We start from the raw sequence: 20,811 nt of genomic DNA, 5'->3' as shown, positions 1-20,811 counted from the left end.
ATTTCTGTTGCAGAAAAAAGAAGATTGTGAAAAAGAACTCACAAAGTGCCTGAAGAATTAGAAATAATAACTGCAGCTTTGTTTCCATATGAGGTTCCAGGCTCAATCCCTGCTTACCTACTAAAACATATATAGCTTTTGATTCCTTCCCTTGGAATAGAAGAAGCTTACAGTTCTATGAACTTACTTGGAAGACTCCTGACAGCTATATTTACTTCAGTAGAGAGCATATTAGTTATTATTGACCATTAAGTCCCATTCAGTTCCATCCTTTGTTTATTGGCTTCCAAGCTAAAAAAAACCCTCAATAAGCATTCTTTTTAAATGAGAGAGAGAGAGAGAGGGATGTAAACTACAAAAAAATCAAACTACAGGAATTGATCCCCTGTTAGACATATTAATCAAAGGTGGGACCTGCATCTGGTTAAACTAGATTGTTTAGGGAATTAATCAGGGGAAGGTGCTGATTTCACTGTTAGATAAGGACTAGCCCACAGTATTTTTCTTACTAATTTCGATTACCATGGCTAAATGTGGCAAATGAAGTGAACAGCTTAATTTGTGCAAAGTAATACATAAGCAGTAGAAATATCAATTTCACTGTTCTGTTCTAAATTACTAGTCACAGATTCTCAAGATTCCACTGTTCTGTCTAATACATAAGCAGTAGAAATAGAATTTTTCTTACTCAAGATTCCACTGTTCTGTTCTAAATTACTAGTCACAGATTCTCAAAAAGAGAACAGACAGTTGAGATAATATAAACTTAACAGCATCAGATACTCTTGATTTGTGCAAAGTAATACATAAGCAGTAGAAATATCAAATTTCAATGCATCAATCCTTACCTGAAAGAAATATGTAGATCACACATACTACACAACATACACTTGAAATAATAATAAAAAAAATTTCTTTTGGATGGCAGTGAGAAGTAACACAACCTACCACCAACAAACACTCTTCAAGTCTCAAGCAATTGCAATGGAAATAAGGAGCCTATTTATGACATATGCCAACTACATTCCTGGCAACAAAGAGATTGTACAAGAAATTTGAAGGTTTTTGCACAAGATATTGAAAAGAGGAGCTTTTTAATAAATGATAACAGAGAGAATTATTAACTAATACTCTCTAATAACTTGCAAAACATCTCTCCACGGCCGAATTGTTAGCTATTGGGGCCTATTGGATTTCAACCATTTCAATACAACTTTTCTGATCTGGGTCATAGAATGGTTGCTCAATCACTGTTGAAGAAAATAATCGATAATGAGAGCTACAGATCGCACAATGGCCGATGTGATTCTAGTCTTTCATTGGCCGCGCTTCATATCCCCCTTCCTTGCGCATCACTAGACTGTAAGGCATGTGGGTCCCGAGAATTTTGTCCCAAATAGGAAAAAATGGTTGTGAATAGTTATATTTCGTGCCTTGTAACTGATGGTGAATGTCGTGGTAAGCAGTGTTGTTCTGGAAAATGATATGGAAAATGTTGCCAGGTAGCCAAAGCCCACAATGATCATCAACGGTCTTGATCACCGCGAAACAGAAGAAGATCACAGCCGTCCGTGCAGTCATCCCAGAGATGAGGAATGAGATGGCCCCACCAAGGGTGTCGAGCAAAAGACCTTCTAGTGGATGGTTGTAAAGGGCCCCAATTGCATAAGGTACAACAAGTCTGTGATGTTGTGAGTGAACATGGCGATATAAGAACTTATTCTGGTGCATGTAGCGGTGCACAAAATATTGCCACGTGTCCATAACTAGCATCGCAATTATAATCTGAATGAATTGAACCATAATCGACGGTTGAACTGTGAATTCTGCTGAACTTGCCTTCGAGGTCAGCTGTAATAAAAGGCCATAAGTCAACAGCATGCAGAAATTGTCTACTTATGGAGCAATTCACTAAAAAGAACTTATCAGAGTTAAAAATCTTCTAGGACCCACTCTAAAATTAATCAACATGCTTGGGAACAACTTCAAGAGTTTATTTTTACCCTTTTTGTTATTTTTATTAATAAAATTTTGGACTCGCAAAGCAAGTAAGCAAAGAATGTTGTACAGGCACGATCAAATATAAATGCACGAAAGCAGGTGAAAAGGAGTCGTTCTGGTGAAACCCACTTAATGGGTTTTCTGTCCAAATTTTGTGACAGTGGAAGTTGAATTAGAATGTTGTTATCCCAGTTAAGACCATGAATGCTTACAGTTTAGCTTAGTCAGAAATCAAAACCCAACCTATCAGGATTTCAGGAATCCAAAACATCACACTACATAAAAGTATTTGTAGAAACTCATGCATATATTAAAACTTCATGGTTGATCACTTTCATCTAAATAAAGACTACAAGTTGGTATTTGTGTCACTTAGATATCTCTTCATTAAAGAATTCATAGAATTCTTTGTCAACATGTAATGTCAATCTCCCAATGAATGGAAGAAATCTATTGTATTTTCCACCGAACACTAAACCTGTGACTTTTTCTTTTTTTTTGGGTTCATGTGGATTTGTGGGAGCCATCCTTACCTTTTATACGGTCATGTTCAAGCATAACATTCCACATGATTCTGACAGAGAAATAAAATTTTAAGTAGATAATAATAGAAAATTCCATCTCTGAGTCTTAAATGTTTTTTGCTAAATCAAGAAATCATTCATCAGTTCAATTGCACACATTCACCAGGAACACACAGCTGCAATCAGTGTTTAAAAATACAAATGTGATGCGGAAGGCGGCCGAAAAAAATCCTAGTCAACTCGGCACGACGCAGTCGAGTAACTCAGTTGATGCGGCCGTGTACTCGGTTGGCGCGGTCATAGTTCGGGAGAGTCAAAGGGGTTTTTATTCACTCTGTAGGGTAAAACGCGGAACGCGGCCAACATAAAAGGGAGTCGACTTAGGGGAGTCCACGATGACACAGATGAGTTTTAAAACTTTGGCTGCAATACAACAAGATAAATTATTTAGAAGTAGTATAGCCGGTGTTTAAAAATGCGGATGCGGTGGGGAATGTGGCCAAAGAAAATCCTAGTCGACTCGGTACGATACGGTCTTGTACTCAGTTGATGCGGCTGAATATCGGTTGACACGGTCATAGTTTTTTATTGACTCTATAGCACAAAATGCAGAACACGGCAACAAAATGCGGAACATGACTAAGGTAAAAGGGAGTCGACTCAGGGGAGTCCACAATGACATGGAGGAGTTTTAAAACTATGGGTATAGCTAACATACTGACAAAAAGTTTGACCTAGCAGTTAGTAAGCAGTAGTCATGATGTAGCATGTGTCATCAACAAGGAAGTTTGGCCTATAGTGAACAACAAATATTCACTTTGATATTTTTTCTATAAAAAATAAAGAAATTAAATAGAAAAAGAAAGGGGATTATAAAGACAAGTAAAACAAAGCCAAACAGTTTTTGGCTAGAGCTGCTCCATAGTAGAGCATATGGAAATTGGAGCATTAGGGCATCCAGGCTCTTAAACTGCCTCATTATAGGGATATAAACTCAATTTGCTTCCCAACATTTTTCTGTCTTAGCTATGATATCCATATGAAAGGATACACTATTACAAATCCACACATAGTTCAAATATTCACTTTGATATTTTTTCTATAAAAAATAAAGAAATTAAATAGAAAAAGAAAGGGGATTATAAAGACAAGTAAAACAAAGCCAAACAGTTTTTGGCTAGAGCTGCTCCATAGTTAGAGCATATGGAAATTGGAGCATTAGGGCATCCAGGCTCTTAACCTGCCTCATTATAGGGATATAAACTCAATTTGCTTCCCAACATTTTTCTTTCTTAGCTATGATATCCATATGAAAGGATTCACTATTACGAATCCACGCATAATTATATTGACACGTCAAAATTTTTAACATTAACCTTTCTTCATTTCAAGGATGGCATTCCCTAACCGCCGTAACGTTTTTCCTTTATCATGATCTTTTGCTAGTCTCTCTTTCAGTTAGATGCTAAAAATGGATTTCTTCATGGAGATTTGCAAGTACTGATGGAGCAACTACGCGGGTTTGTTGCTTAGGGAGAGTAAGATAAATGTATAGATCAAAGAAGTTAATCTATGGTTTGCAATAGTCTCCAAGTGTTTGGTTCCAGAAATTCAACAAGGCAGTGATTGCTTATGGGATGAAAAGAAATGAGACGGGTGACTAAGTTCTTATACACAGCGTGAGATTGATGTGTTGGCAGTCTACATTGATGACATTGTTTTGAAGAGAGACAACTCTATGGGTTTTCAGAACTTAAAAAAATATACGGGTCATCACTTCCATCCTAAATATTTGGAACCACCGTGCTACTTCTTAGCAAACAAAGTTGGAAGGTCAAAGAAAGATAATAATCTGTCTCAAACAAAATTTGCAATCGATTTACTTCAGGAGATTGGAGTACTTGGATCAAAGCTAATTGTCATGCCCATGGAGGTTAATCATAAGCAACTAGTTGACATGGGAGAACCATTGGAAGAACATGACAGAAACCAAAGACTGATTGGTAAGTTAACATATTTGACTATCACACAACCAGGTTTCTCTTTTGTTGTACACATATGTAAATTGGGCAGGTTTTCCTTCTGATAGGACATCTACAGTGGAATATTATACATCTATTGGTGAAAATCTTATCACATGGAAGAGTGAAAAATAACATGTGGTAGCATGGTCGGGTGCAGAAGTAGGGTATAAAGCCATGGTATTATACTGCCTGTGAGTTTATTTGGTTGCGATCTTTCTTGGAAGAACTGGGATTCAAGGTTAATGCTCATTTGAGGTTATATTGTGATAACAATACAGCTAAGCAGAGAGAACCGAACACGATGAGATTGACTGTCATTTTGTTCGTGATAAAGTGATCAAACTAGTAAGTGTCAACCCCCTCCATTCAGTCACAATATTAGTTGGCTTATATTTTCACCAAATTTATTAGAATCAATAGATTAGATTTATTTGTTCCAAGTTGGGCAAGCATGATATTTATCCTCCATCTTGAGGTGGAGTGTCACAAAGTACTCTGTATGATAAGGCGCATCGCTTAAGTAATGAACTTGCATTTTTGTTTATATACGATGTGCCCCATAGTTATTATGTGCAGCATACTTGTAATTAGAAATATTTATAATATATGTAAGGGATGAAAGTAAAGTCGTCGGTTTTGTATCCAACCTAATTTTCTTTCCCCTTTCTTTATCTTCTTCTTCTTCTCTGTCTTCACATATTTTCTTTGGCTTGTGACAAACGGAAACATAGTGGAGGATGCTATGATCTGGTTTTAAATTTTCTTCAAAACCAAAATCGAGACATATACCAAACCAAAATCTGAAGTGCATTAGTGATATACTACATTAGTACGTGCTACATAATTTATTTATTTTTGAATGGTGTGTGTTACATAATAATACTTATATGAATTGAATGTAAAATTTGGCAGAAGTATTATGCATAAATTTTATATCAATCACATGTGGAATGTGATATGTACTGAATTATCAGACATGCGTGATAACACATTACTGGGTGTTCGATGTTATTAAATCATCATGAATGGTGACTGCCTTGCTTATATAATAGTCTCTAAGTGTGTATTTGTTCTTATTCTAGCATGTCTTAAAGTTTCATCTTAAAATTCTATCATTCGCATATCTTTTCATACAGTTCCATGATTTTAGAGGATTTCCACCAAAATTTCCAACCGAAATCGAAACACTTCCGTCTCCATGGCGACTGAAACCGAAACAAAATCTGAAACCTTGGCTATCATGTGCGAAGATTTTTGTTAGCAATCTGATTTACCTTACCATCGGCAACCAATCATTCCAGGTCATTTAAAAGTATTGACCAACTAAAGAAGAACCCACACCTTGATGGATTCTTGAAGTGCAAAAGTCTTGATCAATTAAAGAAGAACCCACATCTTGATGCATTCATGAAGTGCTGCCTTAAACCAACCTAAATCAAGAAAAACTATTATCGCAATGTAAACCAAATTTTATTTTAGCATTTTACTTTTCTTATTTTGAGTGGCGAGGAAGCTAATGACAACATAATGTTCAACATTTAGTAGGGCATTTTTCAATTCTGAAACATTAAGTGTTGTTGCATGCTATCAAGCACCAAAACAAAATACAAAACCAGTGAAATTTCAAAAATTAAGAGAAACATGAAGGAACTAATAATATTGCTAAAATTCAATCTACCTAATCTGGATATCAACTTAAAGAGATCCAATAGATGCAAACACTTTCTCTAACCTGAATTAAAAAGGGCCTCCAATCCTACACCTATTGAACTCATTTTTTAAGCAAGAACAGCAATGAAAAGACTCCTGAGCCCTAGCAATAAGAAAGGAAAAAAATCTCTACAAGGCTGTTTGCCTAGACTATATACAACCATTCAGAAAATTATAAAAAGCAAAAACATAATTAACATATAAAGGTGTCAATGGGCCAGTCTCAATCCCAACTTTGGTCAAACAATGAATGGGACCAAATTTCAAATAGCTCTGCCATAGTTAACATGCCCATATCTATCTTACTAGAGTACCCATAGAACCATGCTACCATTTATGTCCCCACTCATTGAGAAAGGGAAGACAAAAGTCAAATTGGTATAACTATAGTTTCATGAAGTGGAAGGTGGAGCAAATTCAAAAGTTGGAGTTGGGGAGGATTCAGGGTCGGACAAGGAGTAGAAAGCATTAGTTCACAAAAGTCATTAGGCAAGAAGCATCAGTATAAAATAATATAAATTTTTTAATTAAGTTGATATTTTAAAAAATAAGACCATAGTGTTTGCAACCTATCCAAAAAAAAAAACAGACCATGGTGTTTGCTTGATTTTGACCAACGAAGCAGAATTCTTCCCTGGGAGTGGGGAACCTCGATTCGCGGGTTCTCGAATCCGAAACGAGAATCTTCTTGAATCCCCAAAAACTTAAAATCCGGGTTCGGATTCGCCGGAAACCCGATTCCCACTTTTTGGGAATCACGGTTTATGATTCCCCGGAAACTAGATTCCTACTTTTGGGAACCGCGGTTTAATGTTATGTGAAATGCGATTTCCCGGTGATTCCCCGGAGAATCCCTGGTGATGCCCAACTCCCCAGCGATTCCCCGTCGACTCCCCGACAACTCTCCGGCGACTTCACGATTCCCGCTTCCGACCATCCCGGGAGCCTTCAATTCCCGCTCTGGCAACCTTGGTTTTGACATCCATAATCTCAAGAGCATTGTTGGAGAAGATGTACTATTCCAATGTAATTTGGTTCTTATATACTCCAATTGCCTTTCTAGTTTAGAATTACTAATCAAACTTCACTTGCTTTAAAGGAAAATAATCTCTAAAGGTAACTTTTTCTCTATGAAGAAGTGCTCGTATAAGGAGATATTAAAGGCAGGGGATTTGAATTTCCTATACATCTCATCAAGAGATATTTCGTGTTTCTAATGTCAGAAATAATGGCATCACATCTTCATGACTTGTATTGAGCTCTAGAATGCTCAACCAATATTTTTTCTGATTATTTAACTCCATCTTGCACATGATAGCTATAAAGATACCTGGCTTAAATGTTCCCCGGTGACCATTATCTTCTTATTGAACTAAGACTGGCATTCCCAGCAAGGAAGCTCAAATATAGACATGGGAAGCCAATGAGACAAGGATAATCCAATTTCTAAAGGATCTAATAGAGTTATCCTTATCGAAGTATCTAATATGGATACAAGGGGATCCAATTAAAGAATCCTTATCTAAGTATCAAATATTGATACAAGGATACTCCAATGTCTTCAAGAATCTGAGTGTCATAGATTCCATGCATCACTATTTCATAGGAACATCTCTCTCTCTCTCTCTCTCTCTCTCTCTCTCTCTCTCTCTCTCTCTCTCTCTCTCTCTCTCTCTCTCTCTCTCTCTCTCTCTCTATATATATATATATATATATATATATATTGCCATCATAATTTATCTTAACAAGCCATAGCAGGCAGGGTGAGGGCGATTCTTGTAATACCCGGCCCACACACACACACACACGTTAAATTTTTTTATCCACAATGGAGTGTCTTTATCAAAAACCATTCCTTGATTTATTCTTGGAATAGGTTGTCATTATCAAGTTGAACCTATGATCATTTATTAGAAAAGGAGTGTCATTACCAAAGTTGAGTCAATGACCATTATTTTGAAATTGAGTGTGCTTATCAAATTGAGCCTATAATGTTCCCTTGGGGGGTGGCTTTATCAATTACATTAGTGGGCATCAATTGGAATCCAAGGCAAGGGGTGTCTTTACCAATTTAGCTAGTGGTTAAAAGTTGAGCTCTTGGGGATGGAGTGCCCTTATCAATTGGAGCAAGACTATCAATCTTTACATGGGGTGTACTTATGAATTTTGGGCTCATGTTTGCAACTGTCTTGAAGTGAGGAATCGGGTTGGGTATAAAGGGCCCCACTCCATTTACATCTCCATCCCTTTGCTTAAATGTGATAACCCATAACAGTATACTCCGTCTCCCTCTCCATGCCTTCTCTCAATTAGATACCTCATCTCCCTGCCACAGCCATAAAGCCATAAATGAAATCTATCAATACTACCCACTCTCAACTCTCTATCCAACCATTAAACAGACCCTTCCCCCTTAGCAAATACACGGGAATCACCCAGAGAACTGATCATTGTGTATCGAAACTTTTCCACCAAGGCTGCAATCACCTCCTTGTTCTAATGCCAATCTTAACGCAGATACAAATCCACAACCCAGTTCTTTTTGCAATGTCTTAGTTTAACTCCTTTTGTTTTGCTTGGAATTAATACTAGGTGAACCCAACAAAAATAAATTGGGGGGGGGTTAAGATTGTGTGAAGGAGAGAGTTGTGTCTCTGGATGGTTTGGGATATAGATTTTATATAGGGATGGGAGGGGAGGGGGCTTGTATACACGTTATTATTCCAACTCAATCAAGCCAAATAGCCTTATTTCCTTGTGGTGGAAAGTAAAGAAGAGAAGTTGTTATTATTGTCCATGGATGCTCGGCTCACTTGTGTTTTGTTTGCTCGATTAACTTCTTAGAAGAGGCTATATGGCCAGCCCAACCTCTAAGGCAAAACATATTGGAACCTATGTCATGTAGTTTGTCTGGTGGGACTAACATCAATCTGATAAACAACGGCAATGGGTTCCAATAATAAAAAAGGAATAGCAGTCACTTAAATTGCTCACCCTCAACCATACGAACATTAGTGGAGAGTACTCAAAAACAACAACGAATGCAACTACTAAAACATATGGCTTAGGAGAATGGCTCTCTTATAAGCTAAAATCGTTATCCTTGGGCATCACTAATTACTTGTGTTTTGTGGACGTGATTAGCCTCATAGACCCATATGGACACAAGCATGGCCCATTTCCATGTACCCAACCTTCAGATTGAATGACCCCACCCCTTTGCATTGTTGGGCCATGTTAAGGATCCTACTAGCAGAAGCTAAGGCCCTGATATATTGTTGCCCATAATCGGACAGATGGGCCTCAATTAGGTATAAAACTTGGAACATATGGGTTGCCTCATGATGTTCCACCAAGTCAACGGTCTTGATTACAGCCATCTACAACACTATCAAAACGTTAAAGTGTCTACTTGGTGTACATCTAGAAAATTGTCATGGATAGATAACTAAAGTTCACAACCACAACTTTGCAGGCGACATCCGTACCACAAGACACTAACAAATTGGCACTTGTCATAAGATATTGGGATTTCGCTCAAGAGGTAGGTGATCCTACCCTATGTCAGTGTATTACGATTTTTCTATCATATATCCATATTCTATATGAATGCCATCCATGTTTCCCACTTTACAACTTAGATATAAAGATTAGTATTCTCTTTAAGATATTGGAAGGTACTTTGGATTTGAAGTATTAAACCTTGTTTATGCCTTCAATACTTGATGTTGGCAAGAGTTCGGAACTCAGTATAATCGCTTTAATTTGGCACCTTATTGCAAACTTGATTTTATACAATATATTGCTATGAGATTGTACATTTAAATGGATTTAGAACTGGGTAGTTCCAAATGGTTTGAAACATGGTGAAATATCATTTGCATGATATTAGAAAAAGAATTGAAATTTTTTTACCTATAGTCTTGGTATGGAATGGGTTCCACTAATAAGGTTGATCTCCAGTGGGGACCTAGTACCCAACCTACCAGTGGGTGAGTACACTGGTCGTGATCACATAGACCGGTCAAGTTTATTTGCTCATCAGGTTGATCTTGAGCCGCGAGTAGGGAGTCCTCTGGCCATTGATATTACCATATTGCGCACTTTAGGACCTGAGAGTCCTGCGAACGAGTGTTCGCCTTGGGGTACGCTACTTGCCAATAAGGTTGGAAATTGGCCACAGAGAAGACTGATTAGTACTCTTTATCATTGTTTTTACTTTCCAAAGTGGAATATTGCAATACCATGTGGTTTGAAGTACTCTTTATCATTACTTTCCAAAGTGGAATATTGTAAAACCGTGTGGTTTGAAGTGCTCTGTATCATTATTTTCTCAAAGTGGAATTTCGCAAAACCGTGTGGTTTGAAGTGCTCATTATCATTGTTTTTCCAAAGTGGAATATTGCAAAAACTATGTGGTTGAAAGTGCTTTGTGCAAAAGTAATTATTTTATCATATATGCTTGTCTGTTTCTACTAGCTAATGTAGATTCAGAAAACCTACTGGCTATTTGCTCATGTGGATAAAAATTTCAGGCATCGAAGAACATTAGACTGATCTTAGTTGGATCCCTAAGAAGAAGATCGTTGGAGAAGGTTTCAGCTTCAGTGTGGTTACTTGTATTTCAGTTCTTCTGACTTTGTACTCAAGGTGTTGTAATAAATAACTAGTTATGGTGTAATAAGTGATCAGAAACTCCTTAGATTAAGTGTTTTAAATAAATCATGTTTCCGCAATTATTTAGCAGCTCTGTATATTATGAATGGTAAAATGAGATTGAGCCTTGTGTACTCGTGGGGGGCGACCCTACGGGCATGCGGCGGCTGTCGCGCTTGTCCCGGGCCTGCACACCTCGGGCCGGGGCGTGACAATTCTCTTCTGAATCCCTGAAATGAAATAAGTGAGGGCTTAGTTGAGTCTTCTCCAAAGCTTTCTCTGGCTTGAAAACGAATCAAACGGATGAGGATAAACTCCTTCTCACTCGCCTAGCCTACGAGAGATTATGTTATACCCTAACGATTGAAGATAAGGCACGCTTAGTTACCTTGGAAGTCATAGATTTTCAAGGAGCCTAAGTAGGAGAGTAGCACTTAGGTGAAGGCCACATGAGCAACCCAAGCTTAAGGCACTCCCCTTTCAAGGCAACCACCTACTCACAACTAGGGGCATAAGTACCACTTCTGAGGAGTTAAATTAGACAATGACTATATAAAGATTTATTAAACTCTAAACTTATGGACTATTACAACTTAAACTTCTTCGTCTTACATTTGTCTTTTTTTTTTTACTTTTTTTGAACGGTAATTTTATATTAGTTATTTGTAATTCTCTATACATAATTCCTATTAGGTGATATAAAAGAGGAATTACATGGTGCCCACACATAACTCTTCAAAGGAAGAATACTGGTAGCAAAAGCATAGTTATGGTCCATGGGTTGGGTGATCCAAACCATTCATATATGATAAGCCATAAAATCTCCTTCATCGAACAATCCTAACCTTCAAGTCTGTGAAGATTTCTAGACCGCTGTATTTTCTGAACTATCCATGTTACAGGCCACAATTTAAAGGGTGATGATGTAGTACAACCTTACACTGAGGTTGATGAAGAAGTGGAACAACATGTGCAATAGTTAGAACATCCTATAGTTATTGCAACATAGACAAGGAGAATTAGAACTTTTCATGACCAAAGATTGGAGCCACAACATGACGCAATAGGTGCAAACAAGATATCTGGGCCAGTGATGGTCAAGTAATTCAGCTTCCCAACAAGACAACAATATCTACTTGAATCATCCAATAACTCTTCTTGATTACGAGAAAGCTTAAAATTTATCTCCATTGGAGTTCCAACTAATTTTGAGCCAAATAATCAAGTCTCCCCCAATAAATCCAGCGCATACTATCTCTGTGATAAAATAACCTGAGTTTGACCTTGCTAGTTGCTACTACTTCAATGCCAAGAAAATATTGAAGCTTTGTTAAGTCTTTGTGCTGAAGAAATATCTTCATCTTCTCAATTGTAGTAACATCGCATCCCATAATGACAATGTCATCAACATACACCACTAGAATAATCTTTCTGTACTTATGAGTCACAACAAAAGAAAAAATTGTCAGCAGCTCCGCTTCATGCCAACAGGCATAGAAAGAGGCAAGGATGTCAAATCCACATCAACTAACTGACATTCATTCATCTTAAAAGACGGGATGGGCACATGAGATATGATGTTTCATTCCATATCTAGTAATTAGCTCAGAAAATTGATTATACTCTCTTGCAGTATTGAATTGCAAAATATGAAAGAAAGTAAGATTACTAACAGACATTAAATTAAAAGGGAATTTAGGAACAAACAGAATTGAAGATCAAGACAATGAAGAACTTGATTGAGCCATTCCTATACTAGAGACAGAAGAGGTAGTACCATCTGCAAGGGTAACACATTGAGTAGAAGAGCAGGGATGAACAATAGAGCACACATTAGGTTGTTCCAGTCATGTGATCAGACGTACCTGAGTCAATGACCCACGGAGAACTGGAGGCATCATAAGTCGTTGAGGTGCCTGATTGAGCAAGAGTGGTAATGGAAGATGGATGGGCAACAGACTGTGCAACCAGACGAGAATACTCCTCATTAAAGATGGATATCACATCGGCAATAGCACCATTATCAGTGTACATGGCATGATTGGTGAAACTAGTTGGTTTGGCTTTAAAGTTCTAGCAAAAATCTATCGTGTGTCCCTCATGGACACAATGAGTACATCTCATAGGTCCACGACATCTACGATAGCCCCCTAACTCAACCATGTCTTTAAATTTCCACTCAAACCAAAAATGTTTACATTTCCATCCCCACCGAAACAATACCAAAACCGAAATACATCAAACCAAAACCGTATATGCATTAGTGGTATACTAGTTAGTATGTATTAAATAATTATATTTATATGAATTACATATGAAATGTGGTATATGTGTTATATATAAATATTTATATGAATTATATATGAAATATAGTGTGTACTGAATCATCAGACAGGCATGATAGCACATGTCACTAGGTGTTCGATCTTATTAAACCATCATAGATGATTTTCATGTGTATATTATGGTTTTTAAGCGTGTATTTGTGCTTATTCTAGCATTTTGCTCATATCAATAGGTGTTCATTATGGATGGCTGTCTTGGGTATGTGATGATTTTTTAGTATATATTTGTGCTTATTCTAGCATTTCCTGGAGTTTTGTCTTAAAATTCCATCATTGCATATGTTTCCATTTCCATACGTTTATTTTAATTTCCACCGAAATCAAAACTTGTCTACTTTCGTGACAATCGAAACCGAAACCAAAAAATTTAAAACCTTGAACTCAGTAATTCCACCTCTAACACCAAAACCACCTTTACCACATCCACCACAACCACCACCAAAACTACCATCACAATTACCACCATAATTTCCTGTAACGGTCAATGCAGATCGATTCACAGCAATGTGCAGACAAAATGTATTGATGCTAGAGTTATTTTTTTTCATTCCCTTTTCAAGATGCTCCAAATAATGGCAAAAGGAGCATATTTCCATAGTGTCTCTTACCAAGGGCAAGGGGGGCCAAGTTCCAGCACTTGAATAGGTTGGTTCAAGTTATCTTTTTCTGTGTGTAAAAAGTAGGAAAATAAGGAAAATTTAGAAATAATTTTTCTTTCCTAACTTTCCCAAATTATTCCTGCAATCCAAACAAGGCCTAAAGCAAAAATATCAAATAACCCAAATCCAATATACAATAGGTAAAGCAGATGCACTTGAAAGGACTACTAATTAGATTCATCAAGACCCAAATTCAAAATAAAAAGAAAAATAAATTGCAACCCACATTGTTGTTATAAGTGTAGATACTAACCAAGAACAGTATTTGGGCAACAATGGCCTGAACAAGTTGTTGTAACAAAACACCCTTAATCACCAATGAAATGGGTACCAAATTTTTCTGCTCTTCTTCTTTTCTTGTGTGCAATCGATAACGATCCAAAGGAGGCAAAATCTGATAAATTCCCGCATACAACCAGTAAACTACAATAGGGGCAAAAGTGCCCATTGACTCATCGCTCAAATATCCTTCCCAAAAAACCATTTTCAACCGAAATTCAGAGAAAGAAAAGAAAAATAAGGAAAGAGGGGAAGAAAGGAGAAAAAATCAAAAGCCCACGTCAGTTTTTCCCTAAATTTGCAGTTTGATTGCAGATCTAGGGAAAAAGAAGACGTGAGTTTGAGACGAGGAGTTTCATATGTTTAATCCAAGAGAAAGAGAGGTAGATCGAAGAAAACCACGTTATTTTAGATGTGCATTACCTTGTTTTGATAAAGAGACGAACTCACGTTGTCTGCTATTTTTTAATTGCCTTTGATTTGAGGGGATTTGCTATTGAAAGGCATTTCGAGGCACCCTTGAGTGAGAATTATTTTAGGGAGATTTTATATGGTGTGTGCGCGTGAAGTTCGGTATTTTTCACAATGTATAGTGGGCCTTACTTCGTAGGATGATCCAGACCGTTCATTTGAGGGGCCACAATGCAAATAGGTTCTACCCGATACTCCACGGAGATGATTTTAATCGTATGATGTATAGAGGTTTCTATAATGTGCAGTCCTAAACATATCGGAGGGTTAAGAACTTAAGATCATCCTATGGAGATGATTTACAGGGAGCATCAAATGAGTTGTGGCCCGTCAAATGAATGCTTCAGATCATACTATGAAGTGGGCCTGCTATATTTTCTAAAAATACTGAACTTCACGCTCGCAAATCATAAAAAATTTCCCATTTTATGTCTACAAGAAAACCGAGACTCAAATCTCATGCTAATCATGGTACCTTGTGTCATTATCACATATGATATTATAATAGCATATTCATAAACAATATAATAGGGAAATGTTATCAGCACTACTGTATTTTGATGAGGGGACTCCTCACTTTTTTAAAAGTACGGTACGGCCTGCACCTTAGGATGATCGGAACCGTCCATTAGATGGGCCATAGTCTGAATAGGTTGTCCCCCAAAAATAATTTCCATAGGTTGATTCTAACCCTCGATCTATAGAGGGTTAGGATCAACCCTCTAACATTCAGATTGGAGTGATACGATCAGCCTATGAAAATGATTTTTGGGGCACAACCTATTTAGGCTGTGGCCCATCTAATGGACGATTTGGATCATCCTATGGTGCAGGCAATACCTTACTTTTAATAAAATGAGGAGTGCCCTCATCAAAATACAATAGTGGTGATAACATTTCCCTTATAATATTGCTTAAAATATCCAAATAAAATAGCTCTTGGTGCAGAAAATACTAACAACTACACTCTTAGGTAGGATTCACTGAAGAGTACCTAGATTTCACCATATCCAATCTTTCCTTCCCCTTAAACCCCCTAAGAACATTGTATTTTTCTTTCTTTCCCATTGATGAAAATGGATTTGAAGCTCCGAGGTCTTTTGGTCTTTCTGGCAATTTTGTGCGGTAAGAAAAATGGGAATTACAAATATAGCATATGATCGTGTCTAGAAAGCCCTCATGTTTCAAATTTTTATTTATTAACTTGTATGCATGCAAGCTGTTGATTCAAGATTCCAACTTTCCTAGCAAATCATCTACTTATAATAAACAAGAAAATGGCACATGCTATGCGGTAGCATTATTAATGTGCTAAAGCTTTGAAGTGTACGGTATTTAATAACTATAAATAAATTTACAACAATAAAGTATTTAACAGCAACAAAGAAATCTACGGACCGACCCCAACTAGTTTGGGACAAAGACTTTGTTGAGCTGAGTCGAGTTGAGAGAAATCTACGGGATTTGCTAGGCAATTTTGTACAAAGCCATTCCGCGACTCACTTTTTCCGGAAGAGGACAACCACAGGCACTTTGTGGTGGTTTAAAATTGAAGGCACAATATAGAAACCTCCACGAATCATAGAGTTAGTATGATCCTAGGGAGAAGAGTTTCTAGGCACGCCCTATCTACGCCAGGGCCCAACAAATGAATGGTTTGGATCACCCAAAATGTAAGCCCAATGGTTTTCACCTTAGTAATCTTCTATGTTTTGATGATTCAAACACAAGTTGATTTGTGGTTTATTCTAATGTGTTTGATGTTTTAAGTGCACGTAATGGAGATTCACTCAATCAAATACTAAAGTCAAGGAAAATGGTGGATCGAGGTCGGCTTGAACCAAATGGAGGAAATCATTTAAAGCCAAATGAAGAAGAAGGCTTGAACTAATCAAGGAGATCTTAAGAAGCCGATGAAAGTAGAGTGATCCATGGAGGAAGATCCAGTATCGAAGAAGAACTGGAGTTGAAGATTGTGTCAAAGTCTTGTCTTTAGAATCTATTGTCAAATCCCATTTGGTATCCAACTTAGAGGCACTAAAACATGTTTATTAGGATCCCTAAACATGATAACTGGCATGGGATAAGAACTAGCAAACACACCCCAAGTGATTGGAATACATTTCAATCTAAATGTGCAAATTCTGGCGGGCTAGTCGACTGCCCCTACCCGAATTGACTGGACAATATACACTGTTTGACACAAAAAGGTCCAGCAAGTTGGGGGACCATTCTGCTGGACAAGACTTGGTTGAAAATCTAGTTGTTAGGCTTCAACGGCTAGTTTTTTGGGACTTCGCAGAATTTGCCAAAATGCCCCTAAAGCAGCTAGTTTTGGTCTAAACCTATATATATGTGATCCCTAACCTTCCAACTCTTACATGCCTAAACATGTTTTAAACTTATCTAAGAGTGATTTACAACGTTGTGCCTCAATTGGGATTAACTTAAAGGGATTAGATCTAAGAATCAACTTGTATATCTTTTGAGATATCAGTTGTAAGAGCTTGAGAGTTGATCTTGTCTTTGTAGATGCTTTTTGTTCTTTCATTTGTCTTTATTACATCATTGTAATCGGCGAGTGTGGTGGAGTCATAGAGCCATCTCCACAAGGGCGAGTGTAGGAGACGTAGAGCCATCTTTAGAGCGAGTGTGGGAGATGCAAAGCTTTCTCCGTTTGTAATTGGTTTGGTTCACACTGTTAAGGGAATTGGATAGTAAAGCCATCAACGAGTTTGGTTGGTGGAGTGGAGTAGGCCTCTTGGGGTAGATGACCGAACCAATTCAAATCTCTCTCTCTCTCTCTCTCTCTCTCTCTCTCTCTCTCTCTCTCTCTCTCTCTCTCTCTCTCTCTCTCTCTCTCTCTCTCTCTCTCTCTCTCTCTCTCTCTCTCTCTCTCTCTCTCTCTCTCTCTCTCTCTCTCTCTCTCTCTCTCTCTCTCTCTCTCTCGGGTGTGCACTTTGGTTTAACTTCTTTGTGTTCGAATGTTTTAATTTGCCATTTGTTTTTTATTCCGCATTTTACTTAGCAATAGTTTTTAATTCCCAATTCACACCCCCTCTCCCTCTTAGTTTGCAACACCATCCTCCTTTCTATTGGGCACCTATTCCCAGCACGAACAATACGGCCCCATTGTATTTTTGGGATGCGTGTGCATGCACAACCATACACCATATATTTTATCCTCTTCTATTGGATCCCCGTCATCATAAGTGCATTTATAATGGCACTGATAACAGTAAAAGCAAATGATGTGGATCCAATGGTGCAGCCCTTGTAACCAGTTTATAAAAGGGCTCATGTGAGTTTAGCATCCCTCTTATTTCAAAATCTTAAAAGTTACTGTTTTTTTTTCTTGTATTTTTTCTCTTGCTCCCATACTAGGCTTACCCATCCCAACCTGACTTTACCTGACCCGATTGGGAAAAATCGGGTTAGACAGGTCCAGTTAGGGTTGAGAGATTTAGAGGCCGGCAAGTTAGGTTAGGGTTGCACATCCTCAACCCGAGCTCAGGTTTGGTCAAGTTAAGGTTCAGAGAATGGTATCTCATGTTGGATTAGGGGTGCCTCAATCCGACCCGACCCAACCCAACCCGGCCGATTTGAACCCCTATTAAGTATCAGTGACAATGGGCCAGACTAGTGGTGGGCCCACCAAATCAACAGGGCCTACTGCTAGTCTACAACATGTATTCTTCCATCATTGGGGCCGAGTGGACTTCAGAGTGCCACGTCAAAGCTTTAATTTTCCCAAGAACACGTGGCAGAATACTACTGGTCCTGACGTTCATTCATTTGTAACAACCACAGAAAATATATGATTCAAGAACCAGCCTTATCTCTGTTCCAAATGTTGCTCTTTACATCTCACCACTTAAAATATCGAAACACACAAGGACACAAATGGCCCTGACCTTCCATAAAATAACAATCACCTCCTCGATTTTTGGACATATCCACCCACTTCTTTTGGTAATGGTACTCCTCTATTATTATAGGAAGTGGGCATACAACTTATCCTTATTATGACTATGGATACTTACGCAGTTCTAAAGTTTGTATATCTGATCTTTGGGCAATCTCTACCGTACAGGTGACACATGAGAATATGGGACCATTGATTTGGATTTGGGTGCCACCTTTTGAAACTGACGTAATCAAATGATCATAACTGTCCATCTGTATGCTCTTATTTGAACGGCTAGGATCTTCTCATGTCATTAATGATAAAAAGACAACTGAAACCTTCGATTTTCTCCCATGCCCTTTAAAATACAAGGGCATTTTCGATCTTTACATGCGAGCTTGTCCAAGTAGTATGGTTGCAAGATAAGTTCGTACTCCAAGTTAAGATATTATCTTGGGTCTAGAAACTACCCATGAATACATGTGGAATAAGTAGTAGGTGTCATTACCAATATATATATAGAGAGAGAGGCATAACTCCTAAGATTTTTCAAGCAAAATTCTAGATTTTAGCTTGGAAGACATAAGGAGTAGACAAGAATTCCACCCAGCACACATGCAATAATTACTCGAGAGGAATCTCATCAGGAATACACTTGGACTCAAAACTGAGGATTCCCTGTCCTCAAATTTCGTAAGGGTAGCATCTTATGTTTTCCAATCATTCTATCCGGTCACCTTCTATGGTTGCATCCCTCCATATCTCTTCAATTGCAAATTCCTCAACATTGTGCCAAAGTCCAGTTTGATTGTTTAGGATAAGATCAACCAGAGGAATAATATTTCACACCAGCTAAATTCGTGGCAGAGTTGTTCTAAGATAGAGGGGATTTCATAGGAGGCATTTCGCAACTGATCTATCGCATGTCAGACCAGCCACCTCGTGAATGGAAACGGCATCTTTTGTCTCCGTTCACGAGGTGCGTGGTCTAACATGCGACGGACCAGCCGCGAAATGCCTTTTGCAATGGACGCTAGCAATTCCCATAATCTTATATACAAATGGTTTTGAAGTTAAATATGATTATTTGCAAAAAAAAATATTAATAATAGTTTCAGTAATGACGTAATTAATGGCTTCTAAATAGGCTTTAATAAGATAGGATCTACTTGGCAATTTTGCGGAAAGCTATTTCGCAGCAACTTTTGCATGAGAGAACAACCTCACAGGCTTACTTTTCAAAAGATTTTGTCCTATTCATTTAATTCATCTGAGGTGATTGTTCTTTCGTGCAAAATCCAGGCGCAAAATGGCTTTCCATGAAATTGCCTAGCAAATCCCTAATAAGATTTAATTACAATAATCTTATTTGTGAATGGGGATTTGCTAGCAATTTCGCATAAAGCCATTTTTGCAGGAGAGAACACTAATGAATTTAAATGAATAAGACAAAATATGTTGAAAAGTTAGCCTGTGTGGTTGTTCTCTCCTGCAAAAGTTAGCTGCAGAATGGCTTTGGGCCAAATTGCCTAGCAAATTCCTATTCGGGTTATCCAGGATTAGGGCTGCACACGGTTTGGTCCGGTTTAGTTTAGGGAGGTTTTTTGAACCAAACTGATCCCATCGGTTTGGAGAAAATCCAAACCGTAAACGAACCGATGGGGGGCATAACCGAACCGATTTCGGCCGGTTCAGTTTGGTTTAGTTGTTCAGCTTTAATACAGATCCAAATTAAGTAGTTAAATAAGTTTATCTATAAAAAGAAAGGTTTATCTATCCAAATTAGCCATCAATCCTGCCATGAACTTTAGTACATATCCAAATCAAGTTATCCACAACTACACAATCATAGATTAGTTTAATACAAATAAAGTAACTCAATCCAGCCATCAACTTGCATCATTTCTTCTTAAATCCGTAGATATTTTCTGAAAAGTAAACATAAGAGTTGGGGGGGGGGGGGGGGAATGGGTGTCTATAGTTTCTCATCGTTTCGGTTCGGTTAATTTTCGGATTAAAACTCAAAAATCGTCAACCGAACCGATCGGTTTGGTAGAAGTCTTAACCGTGACCGAACCAATGCCTAGAAAAACTGAACCAAACCCAACCGAAAGCCCTGGTTCGGTTCGGTTTATCGGTTTGGCTAGTTTTTGTACAGCCCTATCCAGGATAACTTTATCCTGCATCCAAACAGCTATTTTGAGAACAGGAAGACAAAGAAGTTTCTGCCAAAAC

At 37.9% G+C, this 20,811-nt stretch overlaps 1 protein-coding gene across 1 annotated transcript; it reads right to left on the bottom strand.

Moving 5' to 3' along the window:
* Window positions 1-758: 758 nt before the first annotated feature.
* On the bottom strand, window positions 759-14,575 carry LOC143890717 (very-long-chain aldehyde decarbonylase GL1-9-like). The gene is made up of 2 exons (XM_077395397.1): window positions 14,173-14,575; window positions 759-1,851 (listed from the first exon to the last, which is right to left on the bottom strand). The coding sequence occupies exons 1-2, from the start codon at window positions 14,401-14,403 to the stop codon at window positions 1,309-1,311; spliced, it is 774 nt and encodes a 257-aa protein (XP_077251512.1). The 5' UTR covers window positions 14,404-14,575; the 3' UTR covers window positions 759-1,308.
* Window positions 14,576-20,811: the final 6,236 nt, after the last annotated feature.

Source organism: Tasmannia lanceolata, unplaced genomic scaffold (genome assembly GCF_043159265.1).
Source record: "Tasmannia lanceolata isolate RefF3 unplaced genomic scaffold, GAP_Taslan_0.1 ptg000013l, whole genome shotgun sequence".
Lineage (NCBI taxonomy): Eukaryota > Viridiplantae > Streptophyta > Magnoliopsida > Canellales > Winteraceae > Tasmannia > Tasmannia lanceolata.
Note: the sequence above shows the minus strand (reverse complement) of the source record. Positions and strands in the feature narration are given on the sequence as shown.

What these genes read in the sequence shown, in the direction of transcription:
- LOC143890717 (XM_077395397.1), bottom strand. Translation starts at nt 14,403, where the DNA reads ATGGTTTTTTGGGAAGGATATTTGAGCGATGAGTCAATGGGCACTTTT. An exon ending in TTGCCCAAATACTGTTCTTG is followed by an intron (nt 1,852 to 14,172) that starts GTTAGTATCTAC and finishes CTTTTATTACAG; the next exon opens with CTGACCTCGAAGGCAAGTTC.